This window comes from Falco punctatus (genome assembly GCF_963210335.1).
Source record: "Falco punctatus genome assembly, chromosome: 13".
Classification (NCBI taxonomy): Eukaryota; Metazoa; Chordata; class Aves; order Falconiformes; family Falconidae; genus Falco; species Falco punctatus.
In genome coordinates this window covers 6,114,075-6,133,245 of record NC_137593.1, presented here as the reverse complement: position 1 = coordinate 6,133,245, position 19,171 = coordinate 6,114,075, and the positions used below count along the sequence as shown (strand labels likewise).

General features: G+C 50.0%; 1 protein-coding gene across 4 annotated transcripts in view; it reads left to right on the top strand.

Annotated features, from left to right (window-relative positions):
- The window catches only part of TNIK (TRAF2 and NCK interacting kinase), a 162,972-nt gene that overhangs the window by 120,114 nt on the left and 23,687 nt on the right, over window positions 1–19,171 (top strand). For 2 of the 4 annotated variants that reach the window (XM_080410540.1, XM_080410538.1), the window contains exons 13-19: window positions 4,363–4,473; window positions 4,955–5,041; window positions 6,242–6,442; window positions 10,743–10,907; window positions 12,821–13,060; window positions 15,382–15,488; window positions 18,216–18,379. In XM_080410540.1, coding sequence (XP_080266666.1) covers window positions 4,363–4,473; window positions 4,955–5,041; window positions 6,242–6,442; window positions 10,743–10,907; window positions 12,821–13,060; window positions 15,382–15,488; window positions 18,216–18,379 — 1,075 coding nt within the window. The remainder of the gene's footprint in view (window positions 1–4,362; window positions 4,474–4,954; window positions 5,042–6,241; window positions 6,443–10,742; window positions 10,908–12,820; window positions 13,061–15,381; window positions 15,489–18,215; window positions 18,380–19,171) is intronic. The other 2 variants (XM_080410541.1, XM_080410539.1) reach the window with 2 other exon arrangements.

Sequence of the window (19,171 nt, the reverse complement as noted above, 5' to 3'; positions counted from 1 at the left end):
CTAGATAAACTTAGGTTAGCAAAAATGGTGGTTGTTACTGCCTATGAAGCCTCCTTGCAGTAATATGGTACGTGGTGCCGCTGCAGCGGTCCCAGCAGCAGTCCTGTACCCATTTCCAAGAAGAGCTGCATTACAGCAGTTCCTGTAGGACAAAAGCGTGTGCTAAAAGCCTTTTCTTTGGTTAGAAAGCACCTAGAACTGATAGTTTCTGAAGCATGAGCCTTTTCCTGCATGGAGCATCCCTTCGTGATGATCCCACCTAAAAGCTCCTGCAGTGGTGCAGAGTGTACCCGATCCCTGTTTGCCATGGTGGGAAGTTCTGCCCCAGTTTCTGTACCAGTGGGAAACACTGCTCCGTGCTCCAGTTCTTGGTGTGTCAGGAAAGATGATGATGTTCCAGCCACAGTCACTCTTTCCCTGGTGGCTCAGATAAATGAGCCTGTCGCAACAACGCAACTGCCTAGAATATTTGTTTTCTTTTGTCACTTGGAATTCCCCTTCCACTTCTTTTTTGGCTGATGCTTGTGTTTGGGAGCAGCAGCCAGGGTTTCCAGGAGCCTCTCCTTGCAAGTGTTGGTGCCTCTCTGAGCTCAGCGGGTTCATGGGGTGGCGGCAGCTCTCCGATTGCTCGTAGCCCCAGATGCATCTGATCTAGCAAAGTGAGCTTGCTTCTTTGAAGTCCTTGTTTCATGCCAGGCCTCCAAGGACCTTCCCACCAGAGGTTTTGACTTCGTGTGTCTTCCCTCATCAATATTTAAAACCTGTCATTTCTAGTGCAGTGCAAATAAGATCCCGTTCTGGCTTACAAGCAGCTACATATAGCTTTACCTGCAGAGTTATATAAATGCAGTCCTAATTAATTGGTGCTCTCGCCTTGCATGAATAATAGATCTGGATAGTGTAAATATACACAGTAGTTTCAGGCTTGGAGAAATGTGGGAAGTGTGCATTCGCAGTGGGAGAGGGAGGGCAGAAAACGGAGGGAAGGAGGCAAGCTGAGATCTTTGACTTTTTTTTTTTTTTTTCCTTTCTACACACACTTTTCACATGCAGTTTTCAGCTGCATCTTGCTGAGCTCAGTCCCTGCTTTAAGCAGGGTCCCCATCATCCTGGCGCTGCTCAGCAGCGGCATGAGTCATGATGGAGGGGAGATGGGGGCAGAGCTGGAGGCTTTGCCCACCACAGTGCCAGGTCCTCTCCAGATGTTTGCCAGCTGCTGAAGCGGGGCCGTATGGGGAAGGCAGCTGAGCGGCTGTGCCGCTGCTGTTTCAGCCCCACTCTGCTGTGACAGCGGTGCAGTGTTTAGCTGAAGGTGCTCGTAGTGCAACCGTGACAAATGACTTGCTTATAATGTGACCTGACAAAACCGCTGTTGAGCTGGAGGGGAGCGCTGTGCTCCTGGCCTCGATAAATGTATATATTGCATCCCGCTCACAGCCTCAGCCCGAAGAGCCCGGCTGCCGCGGGGCGCAGGGGTCCTTTAGATATCCAGGAGAGCATCAGGTCTGGCTTTGAAAAAACGCTCTGCCTGGGGGGCTCGATTCCCAACTCCCAGGGTTGAGCAGGCTTTTAGGTGTGGAGGAGGCTGATGGTTAGATGCTGCCTTGCAGGAGAGCAGCCAGAAGTAGAGCAAGCTCGCCGGGGCCGCTGGGCTCATGGAGCCCTGGAAGGATGGTGGTACACTGCTCCCTCCCTGGGAAAAATGCTTTTGTCCCCTTCCTTGGGGGGGCTGGCTTTGTTCACCTGCTGGATTGGAAATAAAGACCAATTGGGTGATTTTTATTAAAGAAATAGCTGTGGCATTCAGGGCCTCGCCTCCTGCCAGCCAAGCCCAGCCTACACAAGCATTATGTGCTTTATTCAGCAGCGTGCTATTTCAACTGAAAGAAACCACATTAAACCCCACCCCAAAACGAGTGTGACACACGCTGTCATTGGAAGCTCAGGGTAGCCTGTGTTCAACCTGTTATCCGTGCTCCTGAGTGCATGGGAGCAGTGACCCAGCGCTGACAGCACTCAGATGAGGAGGTCAGGGAGTGCTGGCGAAGGCGAGAAATCCCATGTATTGCCGTACTGCTGCAGTTACTGTGTCCCGGTGGCGTATCCACTGCAGTTTCTAGTATGGAGTCCAGACAACTACACACAGCCCTACGTGTGCGTTGCGCGCGGCAGGACAGGCGTACGCGCCGAGTAACACATGCATCCCCAGCTTACGTGGGCAGTGCGAGTGACTGCGCCTGGCGTGGGACACGCCGGAGTCTGGAGCTGGCAGGTTATTTCAGGTTTGATGCGATTTTCCTTCCCTGAGGCGAGTGGAACAGCAGTGATAAATATGGCTATAGGTGGCACTAAATCTGTGCTGCAGCTCGAACGTGAAGCTAGAGGAAATCATCAGAGCCCCCGTGCTGCGTGGCTGTGGATGTTACCCGTGGGTGAGGAGGCAGCAGCAAGACAGGCAGTGGCTCCTCCGTGTATGGAAATGTGGGGGTGTCTTTAAATGTATGTTAAAACATCTGTATCTCTATCTGTAGACATATCTATCTTTATACGTATTCTCCCTATAAAGGTATCTGTAGATAATCTGTCGAGAGAGGTAGAGATAGAGTAGGTATAGAATTGTACCTATAATAGATACCAATCTAATAGAGTAGATCTATCTATTAGATAGATATCTGTTATAAATATACATGAGATTGATCTATTGTATATCTATTCTAGAGATAGATCTATATAATATCTTTATATCTGTATAATAGATATCTGTTGTCAGTATATAAGCTAGATCTATTGTATTAGATATCTGTTCTAGAGATAAATCTATGTAATATCTATGGAATATATAATATCTCTATAGACAGATATCTAGAATAGGGTTAGGTATCTATATAGAAAATACAGATATCTGTTATAGAGATAGATCTATGTAATATCTATATAATATCTCTTAGATATCTAGAATAGGGTTAGATATTTATATAGAAAATACAGGTATCTGTTATAGAGGTAGAATTATGTAATATCTATATAATATCTCTATAGACAGATCCTTATGATAGGGATAGATACCTATATGGGAAATATCTGTACAGATACCTGTCTGTAGAGAGATGCAGATTTCAGATCCCATCTGTATGTACAGCGCAGGTTTACTGCAGAGCAGCAGTTCGGCCTGGATGCATCTGTGTCTGCGGGCAGCTCAGCCAGCTCCTTGGGCAGAGCTGCCGTAGTCAGCTGCCGGCCCCAGCCCTCCACGTGATGGAGCGAACGTATGGCACTGCCAGCCCTGCCGCACCTGCCTTCCCACTGCAGCCTGCTCAGCCGCTCTCTGTCGGCAACAGGGGGAAAAAAAAGGGAGAAAAAAGGACCAGCTTTATCGGCTTGATGCTTCGGTTGGCCTCCCTGTTAGCGCTGCGTGCGTGCTGCTGCAGCCAGCCCACGTGGAGCCATGGCAGGCTGCGGCGCCCGCCAGCCAGTGCTGGCATGTCAGTGCCCTCTGCCGATGTGCTGCCCGCGGGGCTGCCTGTGCCCCGCTGTGTGTGGGCACCTGCTCCCCAGGGTGGGGGAGCGGCGCTTTGGGTAGCTGGAGGAGTTACGCCGGGTTAAAAGCGGGGGGGGGGGGGGGGGGGGGGCTGCGGGTGTCACCTGGGTGCCCTGGGCACCCTGGATGGCTCACAGCAGGCTGTAGGTTGTCATTGCCCTAAAAGGCCCTGGGTTGCTGTCAGCAAAGATGCTACAGGGCAGAGCAAGCAGGGATGTGACCCAGGAGGCAGAGGTGGCCTGAGGATGGCAAGGGGGAATCCCCCCAGCCTGCTCATTTTGTGTTTCAAAAAGGAAAAACCTTTAGGGTTTGGGTCTTCTGTGTTAGCTTCTGGTCTCAGCAAACATCAAGAGGGATGAATTCCCCTGTGGGCAGGCAGTAGCTTCCCCAGCGCCCTCCCTCATCCTCACGGATGGGGTTGGGGCTGGGGTATGCGTTCCCCATAGGTGACGGGCTTGTGCAGTGCCTGCATGGCTGAGGCTTGGTTAACCCACTGGCCGCGTGCACTGCCAAGCGGGTACCGTGCGCTGCCCGCATGCCTTCATCTGCCAGTGGGAGAAGAAGTGGGGTTGCACGCGTGGTCCCACGCTGGCTGGGAGGATGCTGGGGGTTCTCCATAGCCAGTGCCAGAAACTGGAGCGTGTGAGGTTGGGGTGGGATTGACGAGCCCCTCTACCACCCCTCTCTGCTGGCAAGGCACCTCCTTGGGTGGGTGGGAGCGTTGTGGCTGGGCGAGGTGGCTCCCCGAAAATGGTGACAAAAAGGACTTTGAGCCTCTCGGGGAGAGGAGGGGGGGTGTTGACCTGTGCCTCCTGCCCCCACAGCAGCAGAGGCGGGAGAAGGAGCTGCGGAAGCAGCAGGAGCGGGAGCAGCGGCGGCACTATGAGGAACAGATGCGGCGGGAGGAGGAGCGGCGGCGCGCGGAGCATGAGCAGGTAACCCAGCGGGAATGGAACAATAGCCTTCGGTGCAGATTCCTCTTCCTCTAATCAGAGATTTTCTTGTAAGCACTCATATTTTTTGCTACTTGAGAGCAAATTGCTTAATTGTTAACGCTGCGTGTCGCTTTCCACTGCTGTCACTTACTTCCATGTGGATCCACTTGCTGGCCTGCAGGTGTAGAGACACTTGACACAGGTTTTTCCCACCCACTTGTTCCTGGGGTGGGATCCTGTGGTGTTTCCAGTTAACGTTTGCTGTTTCCCATTGGTTTTCACTCTTTACCCTTGGAGGTCCCCTGTAGAGTGGTGGACACCCTGGGCTCTTCGGGCAGGGACGGAGGGGGCTGTTTTACCAGTGCCAGCTCTCGGGTGGGGTCGATGCGGGTGCCCACCTCATTCTCCTTCCTCCTGGGACATACTGGCTCTTTTACCTTCTCTCTCTTTTTCCTTTGATCCTTGCTGCCCATGCCTCCAGGAGTACATCAGGCGACAGTTAGAGGAGGAGCAGAGACAGTTAGAGATCCTGCAGCAGCAGTTGTTGCAGGAGCAAGCGCTACTTCTGGTAAATGGGAGGCCCCGGCCACGCTTGCTGCTTTCTGCCCGTGTCGCGTCCGCATGCACCCACGTGCACCCACGTCCCCGAGTGCCTCCTGCCATGCCGAGACGTGGGGGACACACTGTCATCGCCGGACCTGGAGCCTCCTGTCCCGCTCCGTGGCTGCCAGCATGCCTCGATTCCCCCGCTGCCGCTTCGGGCTGGGTCCGCTCGCGGTGCATGGCTCCTCGTTGCATCCCTCCCAAAGCACCATCGGCATGCTTGTTGCCTTCGCGAGAGGAGCAGCCCTGTTCGTTGCTGCGTAGTTTTAAGGCTGTTTGCAGCATGTTGGAGCGTGGTCAAGGTGTTGCATGCCTGCACCCGGCAAACCCACTCTGCCATGCGGGTTTTCATATTTTGAGTGAAGGCTTTCATTTTAATTTCCTTGCAGAAACACTGTATGTTTCCCTCTTGTGCTGTTTGCATTCTAGATGTCCTCTTTTTTTTATTTAACTTGGTTTCGAGTTATGCTTTTTAATGCTGATAGCTGTTACTCTCACTGCGTTTTCTTTTAATCTGCAAGGATTATTCCTTTTTTTGCCCTTGCTGTTAATTTTATTTAGGGAAAAGAAAAACCCTCACGCAAGCCCTTGCCTTTTAAAAAGGCCCTTTCAGAATGATTTACTCATTAAACCTCGTAGAGCCGTAGGGATGCAGAAAGATCATAGAGCTGGCTCTGCTGTGTGGCTCTTCCCACCAACAGTGAATTGGTCCTACAGAGGAGTTGGCCTCAGCTGGGTTTTGTCTGACCCAGTGATGTTTGGCACCTCGTTGGATTGATCCTTCGTTCTTCCCAGCCAGAAAAATCTGGGCAAAGTCCATGGCAGCTCCTAAGTGGACATCAGCCCTCGGGGGGTTTGCAGGGTCTCTGGGGCGAGGCAGCGCTAACACCCCCCGTTCCCAGCAGACAGGGCTGTTCGCCGGCTGCAAAGTGTTGATGCCGGGGTCCCGGCTCTGAATCTGTTGGCTCTGTCCTCCCAGCGGTCTCTCCTCTGGGATGCTTTACAGCTCAGTCCCCAAAGTCTTCCAAATCGATGAGCTTTGCCAGAAAACGGCTTTTCAGATGTTCAGGCCCCATTTTCCACCCAAACAGATAAGTCTGCAGTTTGCAGCCCTGCGTTTGCAGCCTGGCCGGGCACCCGTGTCACTGTGTTTTTTTCTGGGTAGGAGTATAAGCGCAAGCAGCTGGAGGAGCAGCGGCAAGCGGAGAGGCTGCAGAGGCAGCTCCAGCAGGAGCGGGACTACCTGGTGTCCCTGCAGCAGCAGCAGCAGCAGCAGCGGCAGGACCAGAGGCCGGCAGAGAAGAAACCCCTCTACCATTACAAAGAAGGGATAAATGCCAGCGAGAAACCGGCGTGGGCCAAGGAGGTAGGCGAGAGCAAGGAGCATGGTGGTGCTTGTCTGCATCCGCAGAGCTGGGCGCACGGTTCAGTCTGAAACACATCGAGCAGATTGCGCTCTGCTGGGTTGGCTTCCAGCAGATGCCATTAGCTGTGCTGGAAACACTCCCAGTTCAATGCAATGCGTGTGCATCTACATGTACGTTTGAGCAAGCAAAGAGAGTGGAGGAAGGAGGTTTTTCCATGAGGGCAGCCAAGGAGGAGGATGGATCCCTCCTGGAGGGGTTCAGCCGTAGCTGGGGACTTGTGGATGTGCCAGGAGCTCCTGGTGCTCCTTCCTGGTGTGTCCGCAAATCTGCTGGGGGTAGGGGTGAATGCAGAGGGTGGTTGTAGCAGGGTTCCTTGCTGAGCACTAATTCAGTTCCCCATAGTCAAACAGGTCTTGGACAGCTTTTCTTCCCATGCTCAGGGCCGTATCTCTTGACATTGCTCTTTCATGATTTTCAGGCAGGTGAGCCACATCACCAATTTTCTCGTTCTCTCCAGCAAAAAGAGGGAATTGTTGTAACAGTTGTGAGATCTTGAATATTAATTATTGCCTGGCTGAATAGTCTTGACAAGATGAAGACATGCATTGTCTGCAGTGTAGTTTCAGGATCATGTGCAACTCTTTCTCCTTTATCTCTTTGTGGTAGCTCCAGTAAGACTGGTGCCCACTCTCGCTATTAATTTTTCTAAAGCTCTTTGTGTTTAATAGGTTTCATTTTGTAACCCTGCTCCTGGGCGGAAAGATCTTTTGATAACTTGTCTATTCTTTCTACTAAGCAGGGTCACTGCCTTGCTGCCAAATGTCTGGCACCCTTTAGTTCTGGCAGAGATGCGACGTGCATCCAGCACATAGCTGTCTCCTGGTCTTTCCTTTCGACAGCCTTCAGCTGCATCCGCAGTATGTGCAAACATCAAATGCTCAAAAAATTCAATCAGCAAAGGCCAATAATACGATCAATTCTTAGCCTTCCAGTGTCAAAAACCCTTCTCACCTCTTTATACCCCCTTGGGTTTCTCCTTTGTTCCCTTCCAATTTATTCTTAAGAGTCTTTCGGTGGCAATGCACCAGACGACCTATTTTCACGGAGCTGCAGTGTCGTTCTCCAGCCCTTCCAGTGGAAGAAAAGGTTTGGTAAGTGGGTCTGTGGATGAGACGTTCCAGATGTGCTGAGCCACCTCTGGCAGGAGAGGCTTCCACCTGGGTGGTGCCCCTGCAGCTTTGTGCAGAACTGGGTCTCTTGTCCGTCTGCAGAAGTGTTGAGACTAGGTAGCAGGCAGGAAAAAGGGAGTAAACCCTGTCTTTCATTGCCTGCTTCTAAATAAATCCTCTAGAATGTTGGTAAAGTACCTCTGGCACAGTCTTCAAAACTATAACAAAGATACATGAAAAGGAATCTTTTTCTTTATCTGAGGTAAAGGAGAAAAGTGCTGGATTTAGCTTTGCATTTCAAACACAAAGGCTCATTTCTTCTATCCCGTGGGGGAGGCATCTTTTTTTTTGATGCCATCAACTGGAAGCGGGGTGTTGGGAACTGTGCAGTGTGAATAAGAGCAGCAGAATGTGGCCTCGTAACCTTTGCTGAAATCATAAGGAAGATGAGGTTTTCTGTTGTTGGGGAACATCTCCAGCTTCCACCAATTAGCCCTCCAAACCATTTGGTCTTTACCTGTGTCACTCTGTCTGGTTTCTCATTAAATGCTCGAAGCAGCGACTGTGGCATCTTTCTGCTCTCGGGAGCAGTAGTTTGATGGACTGCCTTGACACAACACCCTCGGGAATTTCCCAAAACTACTCCTCTTGCCTCCATCCACTGTTTTATCTACTGTGTAGTCCCACTTCTAGCACAATTCAACTATTTTGCTGTGTATATCGAAGTACAATCCATGCTGGCTATACAGATAGATTTGCGCTCCGTGGTTCTTGCTATATTTCAGCATTTTCCATACCCAACCCATGCATGCTAATTTAACATGAATATTGAGTCTTTGTTTTCCTTTGGAAACAAAGAAAAAAATAAGTCTGATGCTCAGCCAACAATTTCTGGAGGCTCTACAGAGTTTATTGGGATATTTCCCGAGTATTTTGCATGATACCCTATACCGTCCTTGGGTTTATGCTCTTTGGTCTCAAGTCTTTTCTCTCAGGAGCTTGATCGCCACAGCACCCATGCTGTGCCCCTCTCTGTTTTTCATGCCTCTCCTTTATGCAATTATTTTCCCACCTCACTTGTCTCCCCGTGGTGGCTTCCAGCCCCTGCACACGTGGGGTGAAGCATACGCGTGAGGCTGTGGCACTGGAAGCAGTAGTACCATAACTAGCAGCTCGCTGTTACTGACTCTTCTGTTGCGGACCTGTATCTGCTGAAGAAAACGATGCAGATAGCCTGGTCTGACTTCTCAGTGACAAAGCAGCTTGGTCAACTGAAGGACGGGTTTGGGCAGGTAGATGCCATACATGACCATGTATAACAGAGGGGACAGGTTTAATCGGACGTTTTCCATACCATAGCCGGGCCCTGCAGTGCTTTCCCGCAGCTCAGAGCTTCCCCGGGGCTCGGGACTTGGCTGTGCGTCACGAGCCGCGCTGTTCTCTGCAGCAGCCAGCGCACACATCAGCTTCTCCTTCAGACCCCGTGGCTTTTATCCTTCTCTTGCTTTGAAGTGATGTATTAAAACATTAGCGGCCTTCCACTGGGACCTGCACAGAAGCTGCTAAGGATGTTTCCTGTTTGAGGGGAATCTTGAGTTCAATTAGAGATGGCTTGAACTGGAGCGGTGATGAATTCCTGCAGGCTTTTGCTGCTTTCCCCTCCTCTCTTTGCCTAATGGTGGAGTTAGTAAGGCTCCACAAAGAACAGCTGGAGAGTCCCAAGAGCATCCTTTACTGCGCTGGTGCAACGCAGTGCTAGCAAGGAGATGCTGGCGGTGAGAAACCAAGCGCCTTCCTCCTTCCCAGTACACAGACATCCTCGTTTCATCACTCTCCTGCCCTCTCCTCCACGCAAGCTTTGAAGTCCTCCATAATTAGCTGCACATTAGGGTTTGGCAGCGTGCCGGAGAGTGCCTGCAAACAGCCGGAGGACTTGGCGGCAGCACTGTCTCTGCCTGCTGCCGTTCATGCCAGGGTTTGGCTGATACGGAGATGTACTGGACCAGGCCGGTGACCCAGCACTCGTGCTGCTGCTCCCTTGTTCAGGGAGAGTTCTCCTTCCCTTCCTTGCAGGATGCTCCTGTGGGCATCGCTAAACTGAGCTCTGCACGGCCTCTGCTAGCCAGTGGGCAGCACCTGGGGAGGGTGTGGTGACCTCTTAGGATGCAGCGGTGGCCCACGTAGTCCCTCATGAACTAGAAAGAGTCCATGACAGATCTCTTACCTAAATTTTACTCAGACTTCAGCTCAGTATCTGAAAGAGGAAGACGATTCATTTTTGTTAACGTAATGGCTCTCGTGTTTTATGAGTATTTATTTACTTAAACAAGAGCTGTGGTTCTTTCCAAGCAAACCTGTTTTAAAGATTGCCTTTCAACATGCCATTGTCCGTGGCAGAGTCAAGACACGCTAAGGGTATTTAACACGTTAATGATACGTAAATGAAAATATACGTCAGATCTCGAGGTATCAAAAATTCTGCATAGTGTATGCTGCATGAATACCAATGCATACAGCCTAACTGCAGGAGCACCCAGACTGCACATATGTCTGGATTAGCTGAAACCACGGTATTTCGATCAAGGGTAGCTGAAAGCAGTGGGCTTTGGGTTTGTTTCTCTATCAGTAATAGAGACTTTTCCCCCTCCGTACATGACAAGGTGCCAGCCTCACTAAATCTAGATCAAAGCCAGCCATTTTCTGGCTGCCATGTTTACTCTTTTATTCAGATCAAACAAAAGCACTCCTCGCGGTGCTTATAGGAGTGAAGGAGAAGGATCTTGCTTAAAGATACATTTGAGAAGAAGCAAGGGCTTCTCGGGAGTCGTATTCTAGAAAGGCATGTTGCCTTTTCTTTATTTTTCCATTTCATATTCAGAAGTTAATTACACACATAAACACAAATAGTCCTTTTGGTTCTTTAAAAGGCATTTATTGCACAGTCTGCCAGGTAGCTTGGATTCTGTGATCATACAAACCCCATGATATACCTAAAAAGAAGAGAGCTTCCTCTCTCGCTCGCTCCCTCTCTCTCTCTCTCTCTCTCTATATATATATATGTATACATGCCTTTGTTTTCAATTGGAAATGGCTTTTTGTGGGGCGTTCACCCCTCCCCCTCTCCCCGCAGGTGGAGGAGCGCTCCCGGCTCAATCGGCAGAGCTCGCCGGCCATGCCCCACAAGGTGGCCAACAGGATTTCTGACCCCAACTTGCCTCCTCGGTCAGAGTCTTTCAGCATCAGCGGTGTGCAGCCAGCCCGGACCCCTCCTCTGCTCCGACCCGTGGACCCGCAGGTAATGGTCCTTCCCCGGCAGGCTCACCTACCGGAGCCAGGATGCTGGGGTGCTGGTAAGGCAACAAGGAAAAGAGCAGATCAAAGGGAAATAGTGTCTTGCTCCCTGGTTTCTCAGCCTTAAGCATATTCGTGAGTAAGAGCAGCATCTACATTCATGAGCGGATTCCTCTTGTCACCTCCATGTGTCAGAAACATCACGCTGGTTTATACCTTCCTTTGAAGCATCGCATACTGGTTACTGCCAGAAACAAGCTAGAGGACCAAGAGGAACTGCTGGTCTGGTCCAGTGCGGCAGTTGCTCTGTTCCTCTTTGGATCTGGTTTGTGTAAAGGACTGAAACCACAGCGCCTGGTACAAAAGACCCAGGATGCTCTGATGCTGAGGATCATCAGAAAGAGGTTTTGCTTTCTTTGCAGCTTTAATTCAAGGTTTTGTTTTGGTTTTCCATTGAGTTGACATCAGTCACAAACACATCTGGAGAGGGCATAGATCACCATGACCGTCACAGAGGAGGGGCATCGTTATTTTAAAAGTTCTTCTCAGCCGTGAGGTCTGTAAGTAAATACTCTGCCACCGAAAGCTGTAGGAATGTCGGTGCTGGCTCTGGTCCAGCCCCTGCAATTGCTTCCGCAGATCCACAGGCTCCAGCAGGGATTTCGGAGGGGAGTGCAAAGCCTTTGCTCCCGGTCCAGCTGGGCTTTCTATGGGAAAATGGCCCAAATAAATGCCACCGATGCGTGGCACACGCATCTGTAGGACAGCAGTACAATGCCAGCTTTAAATAAAATACGTGCAGGAAAGCCCTTCAACATACAGCTCTGGTTTTTGCCCACTGTGCGTGGTGTCTCTATATATTGGGAAGTAGATGAAGCCCCACTTCACTGTAATCTCTCTGATGGACCAAGTATTTTTCAGTGTCCTTTTTAGCAACCTCCGTCATCAACAACTACAAAGACTTTCGTTTGGCAGTGAAATACTAATGAAAAAATCGCTTGAAGCCCAGAGACCCATGTAAATGCATGCATGCGTACACATATATGCATGATTCGTGCACATGCATACATAGACGTGTATGTAGAAATGTCAAATAAAACTTACAGCCCTTCTGTATAAAGGAGTGCAGCTTCACAGGGTCCTTGGAAGAAGCTCTGATTTCACAAACTAACTTACTGAATTTCCGAGATGTCCCAAAACAGAAAGTCAGTATTCCTTTCACTCGTAAACTTTAGATCTGTAGGGCTGATCCATGGCATAGGGGCTACCTAGACCTGTAGAAACTCATGCCTCAAGATATTTTTTTAAGCCATCTATGCCTCAGAATTCCTGACAATTTTTTTTTATTACTTATTATTTATTATGGTTTCCTTATTTTTTTCATTTTTAACAGGGAAAATCCATGCCAAACCTCATTAGCACAGCCATAGAGGTGCAGGCGTGGGAGCTGGAAGCGCGGCCAGCGTCAGGCAGCGCCTGGGGCGGGCACGGTGCGTGCGGGGCTGGCAGAGGGAGCAGCCTGCCCCGCCGGGGTGGTACCCGCAGGATGCCAGGGTGGTACCTGCAGGATGCTGGGGTGGTACCCGCAGGACGGCGCGGGGCTGGCATACGAGCTGTGTCACCCTGTGCACGCAGGAGCAGTCAGCACTGGAGCATGGCGTTGCCTGATTTTAAAAGGCTGAGCTGTGCGAGCGTGATTTTTCCTAGACATTGTGTTGAAGCGATGTAAGTCAGAAGTTCCTGAAACCAAGGCAGTGCTGATCAAAAAACCGGAGGGGGCTTTTTAGTGCATCCAAAGTGCTAACCAAATTAAAAAAAAAAAAAAAAATCAAAATTTAATATTTTTTTTTATTATTCCTTTTTTTTTTTTCTTTTTTTCATTTTGTACTGATAGTTCTGTTTTGACTTGGTGCTTAGATTCCACATCTGGTCACTGTGAAATCCCAAGGAAGCTCCTTGTCTGGGTCTCAGTCACTGCATGAACAGCCTGCAAAGGGACTGGCTGGGTTTCAGGAGGCTCTGACGGTGACCTCTCACCGCACTGAGATGCCAAGGCAGAACTCGGACCCCACCTCAGAAAACCCTCCTCTGCCCCCTCGCATTGAAAAGTTTGACCGAAGTTCTTGGTTACGGCAGGAGGAAGACATTCCACCAAAGGTAACACTATCGCTCCTCACTTTCAGCACGTCAAAGAGGCAATCCCAGAGCTAAGCCCCTGCAGGACGGTGCTGCGCTCAGCACCTCCCGCAAAGCAGAGTGGGCAGGACCGAGCCCATCCCCGTGGCTCCACGGCGGGTACCCACCTGCCCAGGGGCTGCGTTTCCCAAGGCAGGTTGTGCGCAAGGTGCTGGGAGCTGCTCTCGGGTGCACAGACAGCGCTGCAGAATAGCCTTGCCCTCCAGCAGAGAAGGTTCTCGAGCCCAGACAGAGGCCAAAATAAATTAATATCTCCTTTCCCCAGGATAAAAAACAACCTTCTGTTTAAATAGAATTATAGGAACATAAGATTTGTCATACTCAATAAGAGAGGTCCTTTTTAGTCCGGTACCGTGCCTCCAGTTGAAATCAATATTTGATGGAAGACTTGTAAGGGCTCCAGAAGCTTTATACATTCATTGACATTTTGGCAGCGTCTGGCAGTACCTCTTTAATTAAGACTCTTCTGGACCAGTATTTCGATTGCGTTGTTTATACACCTTCATTTGGGAAGAATTATCACTTGGCCATTAAAGTCCCCCTTACAGCGAATCGGTGCTCAGCCTGGGAGGATTTTTGCAGAGAATAAATGATTACAAATTGATTAGTGACAGTGAGGCAGTATTTGGCCCTGATTGAGAGGCAGTTTTTCTATGTGTTAACAAAGTAAGTGACTTGCCTTCTCAAGAGCAAAATACCAGCTACCAGGTAAGCTTGCCTCCTGTGCGAGGCATCTGTGGTGGCCTCTCACATGGGTGAATAATGCCCCTATTTCTGCTACCACCAAGCAAGAGGAGACATTGCTGCTCACCTACAAGGGAAAAGAAGCCAACAGCTCCTGGAGCTGTTCATGTGCTTTGCTCTTCAGTAGTGCGGGAGGGCGGCTGCCTGGCTGTAACCTAATTTTGAAAAAACCCTTGCAATGTAACGTTGGGTTTTGCCTTGAGTCCTTTGAGAAGGGCATCTCGTAACAGCAGTGATGCACTATGCAGTGAGACCACAGCACCTGCTCCTTGGGAAAAAGCTGTTTTCCAGCACCGTGGGGTATTTTCCCCCTTGGCTGAGGGAACGCGAGCTGTGGAAGGGGTCGCCACCAGATCGCATTTAAGCCTGTCGTGTAATACCCATGAGGAGTCTGACTTTGCGTTTTAGTGCCCGAAGTGGGTTGGATGTGTTTGTAAGCGGGAGCTGAAGGACTGCCCCGTGAGGCAGGGCCAGCTGTCTCTGTGGTCCGGGGTCTTGTTTCTGCCAGTGCTTATGGCTGGATGCTTCAGAGGAAGGTAAAAAAACTCCCCAAGTCCTGACTGCAGAGTACCCTGCCTGGAGGTGAGATGGCTTTTTAATGAGACAAGCTGTAGCTAGCGATGCCGCAGGGTATAAAGCTCACTCGCTCTCTAAATCTTTTCATCTTGCCTAACAGAACTGTGTGTTTATTCTCAAAAAAAACAACAAAGCCTAATCATTTTTTCACTAATCCCGCCGAGCCCTTGGCCGCTCTGTTACCTGGTGCAAGGTATTGCATGGTGAGTATCGTCGTGCCTCTCCACGTCAGCCTGCGCTGCCGGGGGGTGAGACCACCGCACCTGCAGCCACGCAGCGATGCCTGTGCTCCCACGGGATGGGGCTCCAGGGTTACCTGCCATGGTTGGCTTTGGGTTTCTGCTGGTGGCAGTGGTGGGGAGCCATCCGAAGCAGCATCATCTGAAGCTTAATGACAGTCATAGTGTTTAATGCGAGTGTTAGGTGGATGGGTCTGGATCTTTCCACTGTCAACGCTCTTGTGTGCCCACCTTGACCACAGTCAGCACCACCTCCCTGCTGGCAGCCTTATATCCAAACTAGAGATGCTAAAAACTCCACCTTGGCTGCTGAAATGGCACTTGAGTCTGAATTTTACTTGAAAAATTACATGTCTGGGTTTTGTTAGATCTAAATTATATGTGTGTTTGCGTGTGTATGCATACATTCATTTTTGGAAAAGTAAATGTCCTGCCTGATGGTAGCGGGGCTGCGCTGGGTGTTGCTCGGGGCTGCTCTGCCGGGAGCATCCCTGAATGCACCTTTGCAGCTCGTTTCTGTCTCGCATTTGGGCGATTCCTTCTAAAAGCCAAGAGCGTTGTGGTTTATAATTGCTATAAACATTGCCCATCTCTCAGTGGGAAATCAATTGGAAATCCAGTCTTAAGGCAGTGCTGGAAGGTGATCTCTCAGATGGGCGAACGGCCGGCTGATGTGGTGGGGCAGACTGGGTGACGGCAACCGTCTCCGTGGTTTTTTTCCAGGTGCCTCAACGAACCACTTCCATATCCCCTGCTCTGGCGAGGAAGAACTCCCCGGGCAATGGCAGCGCCCTGGGGCCCCGGCTGGGCTCCCAGCCCATTCGGGCAAGGTACGGACACCGAGGGGGATGGGCAGGAGCGATCCCAGTGCGCTACCGCCTGCACGCCTCCCAGCATCGCCCAGCTGGGGAGCCCCAGCATGGGCTAGAGTTTAGCCCGGCTTTAGCTGGCTGGTGGAACCACCAGCTTTGCAATGCTTCTCTTGTCGCTGGGGTGAACTTTTGCACCTCTTAGTATTTTGTACCAAGGGCTGTGAGTGCTTGGATCCCTGGAGGTTTTGCTCCCTGGGCTGGATACGTTCCTGGGCATTGCAGGGTTTGGAGATGGATAGTGTCTCCTGCTGTGGGGCCAAACGGGAATTTGGGTGCTCCCTTTAGCGGAATTAGGTTCTGGTTCTCCCATCGTCACCCCTTGCATGTAAGGGCACCCACGTAAGCCAGCGGGGAGATCTCAGTGATGCATACCATACATTTCCTATGCATCAGAGCAGCTTTTCACAGATAAGGACCAAGGAATGTGCTGGGAGACAGACACTGTGGTACAGCTTGGTGAGATCTTCCTTAGATGTAGATCAAGGATTAAATTCCTTCTGGCTTCCTAGGACTAAGGCCTTTAGCTTAGCCAGATCCAGCTCTCCAGCAGGGCGCAGGGTGTGCTTATAGCACCCCGAGGGAGGACGCTGCACCACAGCAGCGGCCCGATCCTGCCATGTCGGAGCTATGCCTGGGCATGCTTAAAACAAGCAGGGAAGTTGACAGGCTTTGCTCAGAGCTGGATGGAAGAAAACAGGGCTTAGTCATGCGAGAGCTTGTGGCTGGTTTGCAGAGCATCATGAGCAAATCTAGACCTCAGACAGGCAACTCTCGGGGTTCCACATAGCCTTGTGTGATGGAGCTCCTCGGTTTCTTCTTCCTGCCTTGTCCTTTCAGGATGAGGTCAAAAAGCAAAGGCTGGGATGTTCATAGCCATGTGCTGTCACCAGTTTCAGCATACGCCTGCCTTTCCAGCTCAGTTCCCCAGCCATGCATCGGCAAACTCACTCACAGTGGGCAGCAGCTTAGAGTAGCTGGCAGGGGTAGCAGGAGGACAAGTAGTTGTTGTTGTTGTTGTTGTTGGTTTTTCTAATTAGAGGGGGAAAAAATTGTATCGTGCTTTGTTCTTTATTGCTCAAGGCTGAAGCATTTTGAATCCTTGAAAACATTGTTCTTTTAATTAGCTGTTGCTTGAAGGACAACTTAAAATGCAGGGGATATTGGACTGCATAGTCTAGTAAGGGATGGTACAGAAAGTAAAAAGGGTAATGGGAGTCTGGGGTTCAAGGTGAAGGTTGCCCAGTGTTTCCTGCAGCCTCCAGGTCCCAGTCTTGGCCAGTACAGGTAAATACATAAATTGCCAGTTTTCAAGTACATTTCATGAGTTAATTTAGCTAAGGACATGTCAGCCGTACAACACAAGATGGAGGCCTTCAGTTTGATGAAAATCAGAGATGATTAGGATGCTCCCATATCCATTAAACTTAAGCGTTCAGTGAAATGATTTTATATTTTGTTTCTCTCACAGTAATGTAACATTTCTCCAGTTTTCCTGTTTAACCATCTCCCCTGTTGGTTCTTGATTCCCCCCCATGCATAAATTGGAATATTATAAAAATAGGCTCGCTTTTATTTGTCACCCCGTCGTACCAAACGGGGGGATATATTTCCTTGCACGCAGAAAGCCACTGTCTCGCTCCCATCATTTCACTACCCACCTGTGTCAGTAACAGTAGGCAGGGATTTCACATCATGCCCATGCTAGGCAGTGTCCGGATGGTTCTGCCAACGAGCCTGTTATGCCAATGGGCCTTTGCACAGTTTGCACCATCGTGGTGGTTCTGAGGGATGCACCATACGTACCCCGCAGACCTTGCACTTCATGTGCCCGGCCTCCGACTGCAACTGCATTATGTCATGTGGCACTAATACCGCATCAGCTTTAAGTACGCAATGTCCTAATTGAACTTGAGCGAGAAAGCTTTCTATACATTTTTAACAGGACTTTGAATAATAAGATCAATTAACAGAAGTATTGTATAAAGCCAAATTGGATAACTCTGCGTGAACATGTCTTCTGATGTCATTTCAGTGCCAAATAAGAATTAATCTCCTAAAAGCATCTGATGCCCAGAGAGATATTAGTCATTCTTTGCGTATCGAGGATGCTTTTTATTCTAGATTTATGCATGTTCACAAGGGTGAGAGAACTCAAGGAAGAAAAGTGGATATCTGATGCAAGTTTGAAGAGAAGCCATAAAAATTGGGAAGTGTGAATAAGTGGTAAAAGTGATCTTGTGCCTTCTTGCAAGCCTGAGATCCTTTCTTCACTGAAATACTTCTCTAACTGCTATTTGCAAATTCCTGCTTTTATGATGAATATTGGTGGTTAATTAGGTAACGCCAGCATTGCGCGTCTACAGGCTGAAAGGGAGTTCTGAGCAAATAATCTTTTAATTTTTGCCTAATTTGCCAAAGTAAGCAGTAGTTTCTCTAGCAGAAAGTTTCTCTAGCACATTTTTCGTCATGGTTGTGATGCGATGTTCAGCGTCTAACCCTGCATCATCCATCAGTGGGGCTTGCAGGCTCAATAGCTTCAGAAGAGAGGACCTCAGCCCTGTCTTCTCCAGCAGGGGAGGTGTCCCCTCACCCTTGCAACTGTCCCTGCCACTGTGGGAAGGGGTCTGAAGCCCCAGAGGTGTGTGTGACACAGGCTGACGGTGACCCTGTTTTGTGCTCCCGCAGCAACCCGGACCTGAGGAGGACGGAGCCCATTGTGGAGAGCCCGCTGCAGAGGACCAGCAGTGGCAGCTCCTCCAGCTCCAGCACTCCCAGCTCCCAGCCCAGCTCCCAGGGCGGCTCCCAGCCCGGCTCCCAAGCTGGCTCCAGCGAGCGCAACCGAGTCAGAGGTGAGATTCTGGAAAATATCCCCTAGCACCAGGCACGCTTCCTCAGGCTTGCTTGGTAAGCAGGCGGGGCAAGAGGTCTGTGATCTGTTTTTTAAAAAATTTAAAAGAATCAAAGGATTCATCATTTCTGGTGTATTTCTGTGACCAGCCGGCCTCCTTGCAAACAGAGATGCCGACATTCCTTTTGCCTGGACGTGGATGTAGGATGCCCAGGGCATCATGCGCTGCTCCAGCGCTTGGCATCACAGTGCCAAGGAGCTGGTACGGAAGGAGGTGGGGATTATGCTTTAGGGTGAACAAAAAAAATACCACTGTGCTGCCTGTCGTCATCAACCCAAGCTCGCTTCTTCTACGATGGTTTCTTTGGGAGTGATTTTCACTTTTGGTGGGTATATAATACTATTTTTGGAGCTTTGTCCTTGTGCAAAGCCTGAGATGGGAGCAGAAGAGTGAATTAGCCCCTAAGAAGTTTTCTCTTAAAATGCTTTTGCCAGGCAGCCGTGCTGACGCTGGGTTTATGTTCCTAGCCGAATTGTTTCCTCTCATCCTAGAGCCACTCTGAAAGATGCTCCATTCCCCATTTAATAGCAGTAGGAGTTGCTAAAGCACATACAACCAATCCATCTGCATTTCTGGCGCAGCCTCGCAGTATAAATCCCCAGGGCTGAAGCACATTAAAACAAATGTTGCCTCCATGCTTTGAATTTTTTATGGCTTGGCCGTAAGATGACGTGTCTGTTGTTGAAATCATCGCTCCAGGTAGACAATAAAAGGGGTTTATCACCAGTTGTC